The 15,935-nt window shown below is 38.5% G+C and overlaps 1 protein-coding gene across 1 annotated transcript in view; it reads left to right on the forward strand.

The window, feature by feature from the left end:
• LOC133997938 (exostosin-1) overlaps positions 1–15,935 on the forward strand; it is a 289,281-nt gene that overhangs the window by 226,223 nt on the left and 47,123 nt on the right. The window contains exons 3-4 of the mRNA XM_062437675.1: positions 5,094–5,187; positions 13,768–13,875. Of these exons, the coding sequence (XP_062293659.1) occupies positions 5,094–5,187; positions 13,768–13,875 (202 nt within the window). The remainder of the gene's footprint in view (positions 1–5,093; positions 5,188–13,767; positions 13,876–15,935) is intronic.

The following is a 15,935-nucleotide window of genomic DNA, read 5'->3' on the forward strand; positions in this document are numbered from 1 at the left end:
TGGTAATCCCATAGCTGCAGTGTCAGCTTCCAGCCTGCTATCACTATCACTGGCCCTTATGCACCTAGGGCCCTTCGGTGCTCAGTATTCCAGAGTCAGGCTACAGGCTAGAGCTCAAGACAAAGCAGCTCTGCTTCCATGGTATTGTGCAAACCTTGCTAAAAGCAAAAAACTTTCCACAGAGGTAAAGCCTGTGGGAAAGGAAGCGAAAAGCTTGCTGGAAGGACCGATAGCAGGAAAATTTAGCATCATTACTGACCGCCCAAATAAAGATGACATTACAAGTCATGTGGGACGTAAAGCAAGGTCACACAAATAGGCTCTTGTCATTAAACAAAATGCCTGAGGTGCTGTGATATTTAATTGTAGTCAAGCCGTTTGAGTTGTTTTCCCAAATAACCGTCTTTAAATGTGACAAGCTGTCCCTGTGTGTCTCCATCTCTCGGCGGTGGTTAGAATGACCTTGTCTTTGGTGACAAACTGGACACCTGACATCTTATTTTGCTCTCTTCTTCTTTTCATACACACACACACACACACACACACACACACAAATACACACACACACAAATACACACACACAAATACACGCAGGTGCAGTGACAGTAAGTGATATGCCAGACGATCTCATCACAAAGACATATCTGGCACACACACACACACACACACACACACACACACACATTGTAGAGGCAGATTTTCCAGGCAGGTTGACACACACACACGCACATAAAAAAAAACCCACACACACACACACACACACACACACACACACACACACACACACACACACACACACACACACACACACACACACACACACACAGGTGTCTAGTGGTGAGGTTGTGGGGACAGTTGATCCCCAGACAGATTAGGCTGCAATCTGAAATCACCTCAGGCCAGCCCTGGGATCATGTGTACACACACATACTACACACACACACACACACACACACACACACACACACACACACACACACACACACACACACACACACACACACACACACACACACACACACACACACACACACACACACACACACACAGCATCACCAGAACTTTAATGTGTCAGGCTTTGGACAGATAAAAAGCGACTTACTTGTTGAAAAATTCACCAAGTTTGAGGTGAGTGTGGAGTAGTCCAGCCATGAGTATGGACATTTTTATTTCAAATTTGAGGAAATACACTGAGTAGAGTACTCAGTGTTGGCTTTCGAGACACATGCTGCCTATACTGCATTTAAAACAAGCCAACAAGTCTAAAAGTTGTATAGCATCCTCTGGAGGATGTGCTGTTGTTTATAAGCCTTTGTGGTCAAAGATCTGAACACTGGACTCAGTGTTTCACAGTGCGACTGACCGGCCAACAAACAGTACACTGCTTCCCTTTAAAGGGATTGTAGCGTCCTTGTTGAATAAAGTAAAGCCTTGAATGATGGTCTAAAGCTGTTGATTGAACAAACAGAGGGCCACACAGTAAATGAAAACTCAGTCAGACCATAATTCCATTACATTACTTAGCAAGTAGCAACATAAAGTTAGCTAAATTAACAAAATCAACTCAAAAACCCTTAAAAAGATTTTAATAAAAGAACCTCTACCTTGTTGGCACTTTTGACTGAAGATACACTAAAATAAACCCTCCTTGTTCATCCTTACCATTTATCTGTGTGATCTCCATGTGTGACAATACTCATTACCGTCTTCTAATTTCCGTCATATAAAGAAATTCAAATAAGGTGCTTACGTGTTTACAAGTTTTTTTTAAAAAGCCATAAAGCAACATACTCTTATAATCAAACTGTACACATATGTATTGGGGTAATTTACATGAATATTACTGATAAAAAATCTAGATTTTAAGAATGACACACAAAGGAAGGTTCTGACTCAACGTGTGAGGTCGTGTGCCGTTGAGTGACAAATAAAGTTAAACTTGAGGTTTGTAGCTTTTTCTTATGCTGAGGAATCCTATTAACTTGGCTTCAAACAGTCACAGTAAGAACAAAAGACTGTATCAAAATGACCGTAAAAACTCCTCAAACCACTCCTGCTTCTGTTCAGTATGTTCCAAACAACCCTCGCTTCATTGATAACTTGCTAAATATGATTTACAATGGAGATAGTGCCATAGTGGTGGCTTCTGCTGCCAGTTAAACTAAATTTAACTTAAATTCACTGACTTCCACAGTGCGTGTCCAATGGGATTCTGGAATAGAAAGAGTGGATGCTATGAGGGAGATAATTTGAATATAGAGAATGGCTAAATTGGTTAAAGTTATGCATCTTTGAATTCCCAGTGTTACTGAAAATATTACTGATAGAAAGTTTGTAGCTTTGTAGAATTATGTACTATACTCTACATTTTGTCTACTTTATTTATTCTTCCTTTATGCACTTTGACACGTTTGTCACACCATCAGAGTGGTTTCAGAAGTTTCTGTTGACATTTTTCAAATGCTTTGATACGTTAATGCACGGTAGCTCTGTTTCACTATTGGAATCCATTGTTGCTGCTGTATATTCAAGCTGGTTACAAGGGAGTAAGCTACAGGGATGAGGGTTTGATACTTGAAAGAGACTTTTAGTGGATTCCTCGAAGCCTTTCAATCATACTAGCATCACTCAAAATCATCAAACCATTCAGTTAAACCTGCCTCACCCTGTCCTAAGGGGCTGCTTACTAACACTAAAAGAATTTCAATAGTAAAATAGTAGATTTAGTCTTGAAACACTCCAACTGTGACTGTGTTCACATGCACTAAATATTTCAGTTTTTTGCCCTAATTCTGAAAAAGACAGTCTTCCTACTATTGCTGTTAACATTGCTAACTGATATTATACATACAGGCACAGTACCTTTGTTGTTCCATGGTATTTACCACCACACCACATTAAATCATCACCATCAGTACATGGCTGCATGCCAGGATAATACCCTATAACCAAAAAACAGTCCCTCTCATGGAGAAGGCGTTCTGTTTTATCAGCTGGCCCTGAACAGCTCTCCACTCTTCTCTCATTCCTTGCCTCCGTCTGACTTCCTGCTCAAGTATATGTAATTTTGCCTGCATAGGGGGTTTATTATACAACCAGCCTGTCACTCTATCCCAGCCTTGCAAACTGCTGGCTAGTTGGTTTGTTTACAACGCACATGCAAGAGGCGATGTGTCTCAAACTGCCGTAAAAACCCTAATTTAGACTCATATACCAAATGCGCAGTAAACATGTCCAAAGAATGTTCCTAAAACCCAAATAATATGGACATATCACACATGTCGTAATCGAAAAATGTTACCTTCAGAAAAAAAGGCCTGATTCGGAATAGCCAAACGGAATACGCTATTTACGTGACCCATAACAATTCAGAATATTGTCATATTCAGAATAATAGTGGAATATTAGTGTGCATGTAATCGTGGTCAATAATCACTTCATGGACAAGATAAACCATGCTGTCTAATCAACAGATTTCCCAAACACAACCAAGAGAAATTTTCAATAAAGGTAACCCAATGTGGAGGATTTGCTGTTCACATGTATCGATCAGGTGAAATGTGTTAAGGATTTGATTACATAAGGATTTTATTACATAAGAGCTGTAGACTGCTTTGGTTCCAATACATTTAATTATTTATCCGCAGTACACCTTTTGATGTGCAGACACTGCCACTCTGCCTTCAATAAACCATATTTTATGACAGAGATGAAGTCCTCGGAAAAAGTCTTTGCTAGCCATTTAAAAGCTGCTCTTGATTGTTCTCTGAAGTTGATGTGGGTGGATACTGTGAAAATGGCAAAGTGGTATCACACATTCATTAATTTGTCACATTGACCTTTGTTTCTTTCAGCTCCGTTGACCTAATTGTCTCCAATAAAATGTCCTGTAAAAGGCTTCACCTTTGAATTTTCTAAGATATAACAAAAGGGGATAAGTGCGATCTGCGAAGTTTGATTATCTTCTTTATCCTCTTTCTTTCTGTTGTCTTGTCTTCATATTTTTTTTTCCAGAGAAAGAGTTTTTTTTAGGGGTCCAAGCTTCCTTCATATATCTGTTAGATTTCTTTTTGTTTTTCTGCCGTAAAAATGACTTTTAACTTTATATTCTGGCCTGTAACTTTCAAACCACAAGTCTCACAAACTAATTTCCAGACAATCAAGATTGAATCTATCCATATCAGCCACGGCCATACAGTATGCGCTTAAATAGATTTTCAACCATTCTGAGTAATCCACATAGAATTTGGAATTTAGCATACCTTTACCAAGCTGGAAACAAGTAGCTCTTCAAATCTATGGTATTTCATACTGTTTTGAAATTATACATTTTAAACCTGTGTTTTTAACTTTAATTTTACATAAATGCTCATGAATCAAAATTGATGAACTTTTTTTTCAGTACAACCACTGAATTATGTCAAAAGTTTGCCTCACTGCAACCTATTTCTATTCAGAAACTTGTCACTAAATCAATTCATATCTGTATCTCCACAAGTTGTCATTCATATGCTTCAAAAATTTTAATTCTTAAGGTCAAGTGTCTCAAATACTGTTCGGATCAGTCCAGCAGTGAGTCCGCAGTGATATTCAATCAATCAATCAATCAATCAATCTTGCTATTATTTGTACTATATGCACAGCATTTTTTATTTCATCAAATTTTTTTAACAAATTTCACCAAAATATTTGCCAATACACCTGAAACCAGCTAAATGGTGTGTGATTTATTTCAGAATTTTCTAATCATTATTTTGACTGTAAGCATTTTAAGTTCAAACAGACAAACATGTGATGCCTTCGTCTCAAGTTTGAAGGGTTTGAATACTCAGGTGGTCAATTCAAATTCACCAAACAAACTTGTGGCAATGTATGCATGTGTTTTCAGATTCTTTTGAAGGTCATAGTAAGTTGAAGAATGTCCATTATGCTCTGATTCTATTCGCTGCTTACGGCTATTTTTTGACAATACATAATGTGCTTACTTTTACTGGTAGTCCATTACATTAGGTTGTGTCGTCTTTTCTTCTGTTTAACTTGGTGACACACACTCTTATTTTCTAACCAGATTTTTTCTGTATCTCTTGGTGTAGATACGACTACCAGGAGCTGCTCCATAACTCCAGTTTCTGCCTCGTACCCCGGGGCCGACGTCTTGGATCATTCCGCTTCCTGGAAGCCCTGCAGGTAGGTGTGTGTTTGTGTGTGTGTGTGTGTGTGTGTGTGTGTGTGTGTGTGTGTGTGTGTGTGTGTGTGTGTGTGTGTGTGTGTGTGTGTGTGTGTGTGTGTGTGTGTGTGTGTGTGTGTGTCTATAGACGGATCCAGCTTGTAATGCAATGGAACCTCACTTGTAAACATCAACACACTAATCTCTCTTGCCAGCTTGGTTTTGTTTCCTCCACTCATATAGTTTCATGTTATTATTAATAATGTATTTCTTCTAATTACAATGCAAGAAATCATGAAATTTGCCAAGTTAAAGTGGCAATCTCAAAGATCTCCATTTTGATCTCTTTGGTTGCACCATATGACGTTTTTGGACCTCACTTCATCTCCGTCCCGTGGAGATCTAAACAGTGACCCTGTATGACATCATGCTAGCACAAGCGAATTGAAGAGCAAGTCTGTTGCATTAGGGCCACCAACCCTCTCTGGTGCATCAACTACTGGCTGATGAATAACACATTACTACTTGCTCCGCTTGTTATTTGAATACATGGTGGGAAAGTCGCCACCATTACCTGATTCGTAATAATCAAAATACTGAAAATGCAATAGCTGTCATCAGCAGGCCAAAGTCTCAGTCCCCACTGTGTTACCTCATTCTGCAATAGAAAGTGACTCAAAAAGACATTTATTTAAATGAAAATCTTTAAGATTATAATTTTGAATCATAAGTATTTCCTGCTGGTTTTAATTAGCAATTCCACACTTTCACTCACTTACGCATGGTTAATGTGATTTTCCATAAAACCCAATTTCAGACTAATGTTTTGAGACTCAGTAACTTCCACAGTCGTTCAGATTACCTTCATCTGATGACTGTGATTAATCCAAACACCTCTGCCTTCACTGTCAGTGTAAATGTGTCACTTCCAATCTGCTAATGCAGTCACAGTGACACGCAATGAGAGCTCAATACATAACTGAGCCACCATATTCTTCTGTACAATATTTTTGTTTGTGATTATATAGATAATGTCAATACCTGTAGTATATCTTTCCCTGAACTGTATGTGCAAGACATTAACATACTACTGTACAGGTCAATATGTCAGAGTTAAGGATTCAAGATGTTTGAAACAAACCAGGTCATTTGATGTGTTGCACATACATGTAAAGGCAAAAGCATCTATATTCAGAAAAAAAATCCTACTGTTATAATCGTCTGTTGGCTGTATCCCAGCTCCTCTTTAATGTTTCTCAATGAGCTCTATCTCTAGTTTTTAAGCCATGTTTTATGACACATTTTAGTTAGTTTATCTATATAAGTTTGAAGAAAGTAAAATATTTTAGTCATCAGACCTTTGCCTGTTGGCTAGGCTAGCCAGTTGGTTTTACTGAGGATCTTAAGGAATTTTATCTTTGGATTTCACTTCTGTATCCCTAGTTAAGGGGTTTGAGGGACATTGTTTGAGCATTTAAGATAAGAGAGGCTTCTGCAGTTTAAATGGACTTTACTCATCCCCTCCTGCTATAGGCTTTTTGCGGGTCTCATCTACAATGGCTGCAGGAGAAGAAATCTCAATGTTAAGATTCAGCTTTTCTTCATTACAAGTCTCATCAATCATCTCAGCGGCAATCACTGCTCCAAGACCACTGGCCTCCTTGGAACTGGAGCCTGGGTCTCAGTCGTAAATGGCACTGAAGAAATTAATTTATCTTATTTTGTTCAACTCTTTGTCCCATATTGACCTGGTGAATGTGATATCACTTATGATCTACCATGCTCCAACCTTCCTAACCTCTGCCTGAGCTCACTACCTTTCCTCTTGCCCTGGTTCTTCATCCAGCTCCTCATCCAACTCTTTCGCTTCAACCCCCAAAGCCATTTGGAACAAGCAGCATTGCCTGTCACCCAGTGTAGTCAAGCCAGTTAGTACCTCAGCTACTCGGTTTGCCTCCAGCTACAAGGAACACTGCCCCTGGCCAAGATCACCGCCTCCTGCCTCACTGAGGTTGACTTCTTCTGTCATTCCATTCTAACCTTGAAGTTTACATCGATGGGGTTAACCTTGTGCCTCTCGGTATTGGGCGACTCACTCACATATTGTCTTGGTGGCGGAAAGGTTAAGGATTTTATTGAACTTGCTCCAATGATTACCGACCTTCACTCCTCAGTCCATACTGTAATAGTACATGCTGAAAATAACAATGTCATGTCTAGACAATCAGCCAAGCTGCACCAGGACATTGAATCACTATGCTGCACAATTGAAAGCATGGGAAAAAGCTGTGTAATGCCTGGCCCTATACCTACTCTTTCAAGGAGCATTGAACATTATAGTTGTCTTTTTAGCCTCCACTGGGGCATTTCTATTTGGCAGCTGCATTTAATTTTATCAGCAATTTTCGATTACTTCTGGACTAAGCAGGACTTCTACAAAACGCACAGGAGAAGACATTTCTAAATAAAACAGAAACCAAACTAAAAGTTCGAACACAAAATATAGAAAGTCCTGGCGGGATATCGCATCCATTTGTATTTCAAATTAATACCCATTAATGTTAGTGCTAGTCATGTTAGTACCAATAATCAATAATCCTACCCAGATATGACAGGTTTTTAATTCTAGTTGATTTTAATATTCATGTCTGCTGCACCTCTATCAGTCTAAATGCTGAATTTTTATCCCTGATTGACTCTTTTAATTAATATCCCTCTCATCTGACTTGTCATGTTCTGATACTTGTGTTTCTGATCACTTTTGTATAGGTTATATTTTGGTTTTACCTCCTTGTTTTAGCTGCTTACATATACAGTTACGATCTAGAGTTTTTAATTCTATCTCTGTCAATTTAGTAAAGCCTTTAAGCCTACCTGTCATTAGATAGAGTCTGTGTTATCAGTGGATGAGCATCTAACTGATTTCTGATCATCTGCAATTCCACCTTGATGAAATTACACCAGGAGAATTAAACACATGTCCCAACCATGGATAAATGAAAACTTTGCACTTTAAAACTGAAATGTTGTAAAGCAGAGAGTCAGTGGAAGGCTTCAAAGCTCCCTGGCTACCATGAGGACCTTAAAGGCTCTGATGAAGTTACGCTAGTTAGCTAGAAGTTAATGCTGAGGTTAAGAAGTCTAGACATGCGTAGTGTCCATATTATGTCATTTTCGAGCCCCTAAAACAAAGACTTTTGAAGATGCTGCTGACCCTGTTTTAGTCTGGCCAGGTAGAAACAGCCTTTTGATAACTATGGCACAGACACCTATGTTCACTTCCTGTTTGGGTCTTGTCAGTCATGATGTGTCCTTCCCTGATTCATCACACCCTATCACGTGGGCTCCTCGTCCTCATCTTCGGTCCAAGCTCTGGTCTTACTTTTTGCCATCACTGCTCTGCCTTCATAGTATTTTCTGCAATTAAGCAACCAACTGTAGACTTTACTATCTGCTTCGCATTTACACTGCCATACACATGCCCAGTTTACTTGAACGGTCATGTGATATTCTTTATAAGGCTTGTTAGTATGGACAGAGATTATTTCTGAAACAGTGTTAAAACGCCCGTTTGGAGGTCTTCCATCTTGAGGCTGTATTTTGGGGTTCTGCAGGGTTCAGTGCTTAGCCCAATTGTCCCAAACTGGGACATCTCATAAGATCACACCACATCAGTTTCAATTTTCATGCAGGCATTACCCAGGTTTACCTCAGCTTTGACCCCAATAACTTCTATGAAATGTTTTCGCTTATAAACTGTCTTGAGGACATTCATAAATGGATGGATCAAAATTTCCTTCAGATCAACTCAAAAATGACTCATCTTATTACTCTGGTGTAGAGAACAACCTCTTTGAACAGACACATCAAATCCGTCATAGTCTCGCTTTTTTCAACTTTGCTTTTATTTCATTGCGGCTCCATTATTGCAATTCTCTTTTCTCCATCTACTGAAAAAAGTGTCTCTCCTCTCTACTATTAATCTAAAATTCTGCTGCCAGGTTTTTAACCGGTACCAGAAAACAAGAGCACATTACACCTATTCTTTTATCTTCGCACTGGCTGTTAGTTTTAGAGCTGAAGCTTTATTTCTGACCTTTTAACTCTCGTCTGCTGTCAAGGGGCCCTGAGGTCCTCAAATGCTGCTCTCCTGGTGGTTCCTAAATCCGGACTGAAAAACAAAGGTGACATAGTGTTTGCCATCAGGGCCCCCAGACTTTTGAACAACCTTCTAGAGGAGATTAGGAGGGCAAAGTCTATCTCTTCATTTAAGTCTCTTCTAGCCTTCCTGTGATCCTTCTATCTTACCTTCCCCACATTATTTGCTTTCCTGTTTTAATTTTTAACCCTTTTATGATTCCTGTTGTTTGTTGTATATAAAGATTATTACTATTCATAAAGGAAAAAAGTATTTATATCTGATCTGAATTTGCTGTGCAAAACTCCTACTTTCATAGCCCTCTGCTGGCTGCATCCCACCTCCTCCCTAATCTTTCTCCAAGAACTCTTTCTCTTGTGTTTCTCTGAAGTCTTGACACAATAAATCGTACATATCAAGATAAGGGCACACACTTAAAAAGGACAAGACTGTCTTTTCTCAGAGGTATTCGCTGTGTAAAGTGTCCATGACTGATGGTTTAAACTTGTCAGGCGTAGCGCCTCAAAACACTTGAGTCACGAATCCAAATTTCCCAAATGCAAACCCGCCTGCGCAAGAACCTTATCAAACACAAAAACTCCTGTGAAAGTTTCCTGTTATTATCGCCCCAAAGCCTTCTCCATACTGTCAGGATGTAATTATTGTATTTGTATATTTCATGCCTAAAAACAGTCAAATTTATAGATAATCAAAGGATTGAACAAGTCTGACAACAGCTTCCTTAATCGTATTACTATTCAGACACAAACTGTCATCTCCCTGCCACAGAGAAGGCCTGTTTCTGTAGATACACCAGAGAACAGAAAGAGGACATTTATACTTGTCCTTTCATTAGTACTTTGTTTTGACATTAAGTATCTGGCCATATTCCTGCTTCTGGCTGTCTCGTTTTCCATGCCTGCGCTCTTGTTTTTCTTCTTTTTTTATGATTAGATATTCTGTCGAACACACTGCAGACTTAATTTTAAGGAATAAATGAGTTATACGTGCTTCCACCTTTGGCACCCATTAAGGGCAGTAGGTAGAAGGATTTGTATGTAACATTTCTCAATACTTAATAATGTTTTGCTGAAAATTGAAATCAAAATTGGCTTCAGAATTGTTGAATTCATGGGTCATCAACCTAAAATAAAACTCAGGAACAAGCCAAGGAATGCCAGTGAGCAGGAAGTGAGTTACCAGCAAACTTAGGTAGGAGAATAAGTAGTCCAGCTTAGGGTATAGAAGGAAAAGTAAAGTCAATGTCCTTGTTAACAATGGAGGGTACACCAGCCTCTCTGTAGTCTTCTTTTGGCACTTGATGGCACTATAATGTTCCCACTTTGTTATGAAATATATATACTGTAAGTACTTGTACATGCTAAGGAAAAGCAAAAACAGTTGGAAATAGGCGATACTTTCAATTATTTGAATGGCTTTTCAATCAAATAGGAACCTGTCTACCAGAGGTTATAAAGGTAACAAAATGGGATAAAAGAAAGAAATAAAGGTGTGGTAATCATTTAAATTCAGAGGACAGCAGAGGATGAATGAAATAAAAGAAAGAGACATGTAAGAGGATGACAAGGGAAACAAGAAAAGAGAAGAGAGAAAGTCATCTCCCAAAGCCAGACTAATCAAAGCGGTGAGCTTTTGCGTCGACAGGTCACTGATCATGCACTCGGCATTTGGTGAATCTTCTTTAATCTCTCAGCTTCCCTTGATTGAGAATCCAGTCGAACTTGAACTTTAAATGAAAATACCACACTTATTGAGTTTTTTTCTTTCCCCCCCCCTCATTTTTGTCACTCCTTCACTGATCAGACTACATGTATTAATCATACCATATGTCACTACAGTAGCCTACCATGTGGTACACAATACACACTATATTGTAGTTGTAAGCAGATATAAGGGCATTTGTATTAAGTGTATCTACAGCTACAATATAAAATATCAATAACTTTATATAGAAAAAGCACATGCACACAATTTCACATCTGATAATTTCACATATATGCACGTGTTTAAAAAAAAAAAATCTACATTAGTATTTCACATAATGCAGATATAATCACAGAGAATGAAATATAACACACATATGATGACTGATAGTGCTAATAAATGCCAAATGTCCCATCCCCATGCTGCCTGTGAAGCTCATATTGATTTCAACTGACTCACTGGACAACACACTTAGCACCAAAAGAGTTTTTTTGTGTATAACCATCCACAACTCTGGAACTACTCATTGTTTGACGTTTTATCTTTGACACTGATTACACAGTGAACATACTGTAATGCTTCATTGTAATCTTTTGAAAGCTCCTCAGTGAAGGGTGAAAAGAAGTAAAACTATACCCTTATAAACTTGCCAATTTATGCCCATATTATAGAGTTATAGCTAATTCCCATAACTGTTAATTTAACCCTTTCAGGCATAGTGGCGACTACAGTGGAGCTATTTAAAAGCAGTTTTCTTATATTTGCATGGATATTGATGGCATAGTTGCACTTCAGCCACCACAGTGGACACTAATGCGTCACATCATACACTACCATTTCATCTGCTGTAACTGGTTTTAAATCAGTTGATTTATGTTTTTATAATGTAATGCAATGTAATTTGAAGAAAAAGTAAAAACAATACATCTTGACTGAAGTTAACATAATTCATGCATGAGAGGGTTAATATCCACTATACAGTTTAAGATTAGAGTATAATGAAACAACACCACAGGCTTATAGATGAGGCGTGACGTGAAATAAATGAATAATAATAATAATAATAATAATATTTGGTACCACAATTCTCATTTATAGCTAAACTCAAGGTGCTACAGTTTTAAAAACATAGAACACACAACATAAATAGAATAGAAGTAAGAGTTAAGATGAAAAATAGAAAGGTTTTTAGGCCTTTTTTAAAAATAGTCTTGGGTCTGTGCAGCAGAGCAGAAGGCTCAGGCCCCATGGTGTGGAGCTTAGTGCTGGGGGCCCGGAGGAGCAAGCTGCTGTCAAATCAGAGGGTAAGGGTGGAGGTTTGTGGTAGAATTAGCCACAAGACCATGTATTTCACCTTCAAACTAACTTTAATGGTCCAGTGGAGTGCACAATCAACTCTTGTCCATTAACCACAAACAATGGTCATTTTCTAGAGCCTCGTCACAAAATCATTTGCAGCAACACTGAGATCTCTTCCAGGAGACGGAATAGCTGCTGACAAATTAAGTGGCATTAATACATCTTGGAAATATTGGTGCATATGTGGAAAATAAATAACACTTTTTTTTGTTTGTTTTCTGCTTAATCTTTTTGGCAACTCTGTTTGTTTGTGCAAAAACTCCAATTTGGAACACGTTAAAAGTGTGTCATCAGAGAGAAACTACCTAAGAGGATAAAACTCTCAGTGAAGTGGAAAAAAAGAGAGGAAAAACAGATCCCTCCCAGCACTCCACTTTCAACTTTTGGTTAGACTTTATATCCTAGTGGGATTTCTCTCTCTCTTTCTCTCTCTAGCAAACCATTTAAAGGCCATTTTTAATTTCTTTTTTTAAAGGCAAATCTCTACTGTGGCAGAAAAATACATTACAGGATCTGCTACAGAACTAAGAATTATGTCAAACTTACAATTAAACCCAATATCTTAAAGAGGTACATACAGTATCACGATTTTTGTGATTGTTTTGTTATTTTTTATTCAATCTTAAATATGGTCAAAGTTCCAAAAGTTGAGATGTAAAAATACTCCCTGTTAGTCAAAATCCAGGGCTAAGGTTGGGTTGTGCCCATTGTCCACTCACCTATTGGTTGGATTCAGGTTTGAACATGTATGGATGCATTTCAGAAGTACCCATTTTCCAAGAATGGGGAAAAAGAAGAGAAATCTTACTACTACTTTTTCTTGAAATGGCTTATGGCTGAGGGGCAGCTTCCAGGAATTGGCCAGTCAGAGCAGAGTGGGTTCATCAGGAGGGAGACCTTAAAGAGACATGAGCTCAAATGGCCTGTTTCAGACAGAGGCTGAATTGAGGGGCTGCATAAAGAGCTAGTAAAGATAAATAAGGAATTTTGTGAAGCTGCAAATCATACAAAGATATTCCCCATTGAGTCCCAGAATAAAAATATGGACCTATGTGCATGATGTCCTCTTTAACTTTCAAGTATCATCCCAGTTAAACTTGTTACGTACTACTGCATCTGACTATAGACAAATTATTTTACAAAAAAACAACAAGAAATGCCACATGATTTTATGTAAAATCAAGGCTCTACCATTAATACTCAACAAATATCCATATATTATCCATATTGAGACCTGTGTTGACAGCCTCTCTCTGTTCCTACAGAAAGCCCATCGTGTCAAGATCATTTATTGCCCACTGTCATTTCTTCTTCCCCAGGCCATGCAACAAAACCTGATCCCTCTGTCTCTCTCTGTCACGTCTTCCTTCCCTTGCAGGCTGCTTGCATTCCGGTTATTCTCAGTAACGGCTGGGAGCTCCCCTTCTCCGAAGTCATCGACTGGAGGAAAGCCGCCATCCTCGGAGACGAGCGACTGCTGTTACAGGTAGAAAAATACTGGGGAAATGAAATGATGGAGGCATGGTGGAAATGTAAGATGGGTTTTTATTACAACTATACAGTAGACTGGACAGACAAAAAAACATGCTTTAAATGGTAAATATGGAAAATAATAGAGGAATAAGTAGAGAGAAATCAGTGTTTTTTCTATATTCTACAATTACACCAAACTTCATGGATGCAGGTGAAGCTATCTACCAGCCAGTAATCTGGATGACGGAGGCAAACCTTCCTCACACTGTATAGCATCAAGCATCAAAAGATAAAATGTGCCCTTTCAGCAGTGGTTAATTCAGTGTCTGGGTGGTGAAATGCCAACATCTTCCCAGTTATAATTGTCATCTCTGGCTGCGGATCCCTCTGGGCAATCACAAAGCTCCAGCAGGGGCTGAATCAAACATTGAAGCAAAGCACATAGATCAGCAACGGTTATTCGAAGCCTGAACTTAAACGTCACTGGCTGTAAATGTTTAGGTGAGGTGAAGATTAAATGTAAAGGTCACACTTAAACGTCCTTCCCTATACACTGAAGATACATTTCTGTTCATTTAGGGATTATTTTTTGACATTTTTCTAACTTATTTTTTATTTAATAGCAGGGCTTTTCAGTAGTGGATTATTGTTGTGTCTCCAATTTAGTGCTAGCAATGTATTTAACTGTTGAATTAGAATCTTTCCATCCTCAGATAGTACACCTAGTGGCCTACACAACCCTAACTAAACTAAACACAGGCTGATAAGACATATTTTTTGCAACAGCTAAAATGTGCAATACATTTCCCCAAATGAAGTATCATTAATATTGTTTACAGCTGTCTTTGTTATTACAGAGCACACGTATCCTAATAGTAAGCTGGAGTTTTCTTGTCCCCTGTTAATGGTCAGATATGGTGCATTCCAGTTGTACTCAGAAGTCAGAATTTCCAAGATTCCAGTTGGAAATTTCAGTTATGGATTTACTATTGAACGTTTTGAGGTCTGAGGGTTTTGTTTCTCTCATTGAAGACCACACATAATCTCATAACTTCCATTAAACTGGTAAAAGTTCAACATCCTATGTCAGCTATTAGACCTGAACCACTTCGTCAAACATACATGAGTATTGCATATGTTCTTTTCAGGCTTGACAGTCAATGCATTGGCAATCAGTTGGATGTGTATTTAGAGTTTAAGTGTGTAACTTGGTGACAGCTGATAGAGGTGGCAGATAGATGGTTTTGGATGGAAAATGCATCATGTTGTTACCATTATAATCCTTCAGAGGAGTCTCTATCTTTCATCATTAGGTATGGAAGATAGATAACACTGATTAAAATGTTGTTGAGTTTTAAACAAAGGTCAGACATCTAACATATTCAGCATCTGCTATAATTTGATAGTCAACTACAGGAATTAAATATATGCTAACATTACTTGAATGAAAGTGGGGTTCTGCCCTGTTGATGTTTTGACACACTGTCACAGTTCATTTCTCACTACCAGCAGCAGATAATGTTGTGCAGTCTTGATTAGTGTTGCTACTGCTACTGGCTGCCATGTCTCACTTGATAACCAGAGCCATTAGATATCAATGTGAGGCATGTAATAAGAAAGGTTTAGGAATTGCATGGAGGAGTGCCACATATTTAGCTCATTAAAAGCAATTTGACTGAGTTTCCAGGGTGTTGCTTGGTTTAGTGTTATTGAACACTATATTCAACTGTAGTTCAGTTGAATATACCAATCGGAAGATCAGCAGGTCGCTTCCGAACTCCTCCTGTCTGCATGTCGATGTATCCTTGGGCAAGATACTTAACCCCAAATTACTCCTGATGGCTGTGCCTGTGTGGTAGCCCCTGTCATCAGTGTATGAATTTGTGTGAGAAGGGTGAATGTGCAGAGTAAAAGCACTTTGAGTAGTCAAAAGACTAGAAAACCGCTATATAAGTACAGTCCATTAACCATCATTATGTTGAAATGCTCTCTATAGAGTATCTGTTGTCACTTCCACATTTGAGGCTCTGTAATTGTTATGTGGCCAGTACAATATTACAAATGTAATCTCTT

Source organism: Scomber scombrus, chromosome 17, assembly GCF_963691925.1.
Source record: "Scomber scombrus chromosome 17, fScoSco1.1, whole genome shotgun sequence".
NCBI lineage: Eukaryota > Metazoa > Chordata > Actinopteri > Scombriformes > Scombridae > Scomber > Scomber scombrus.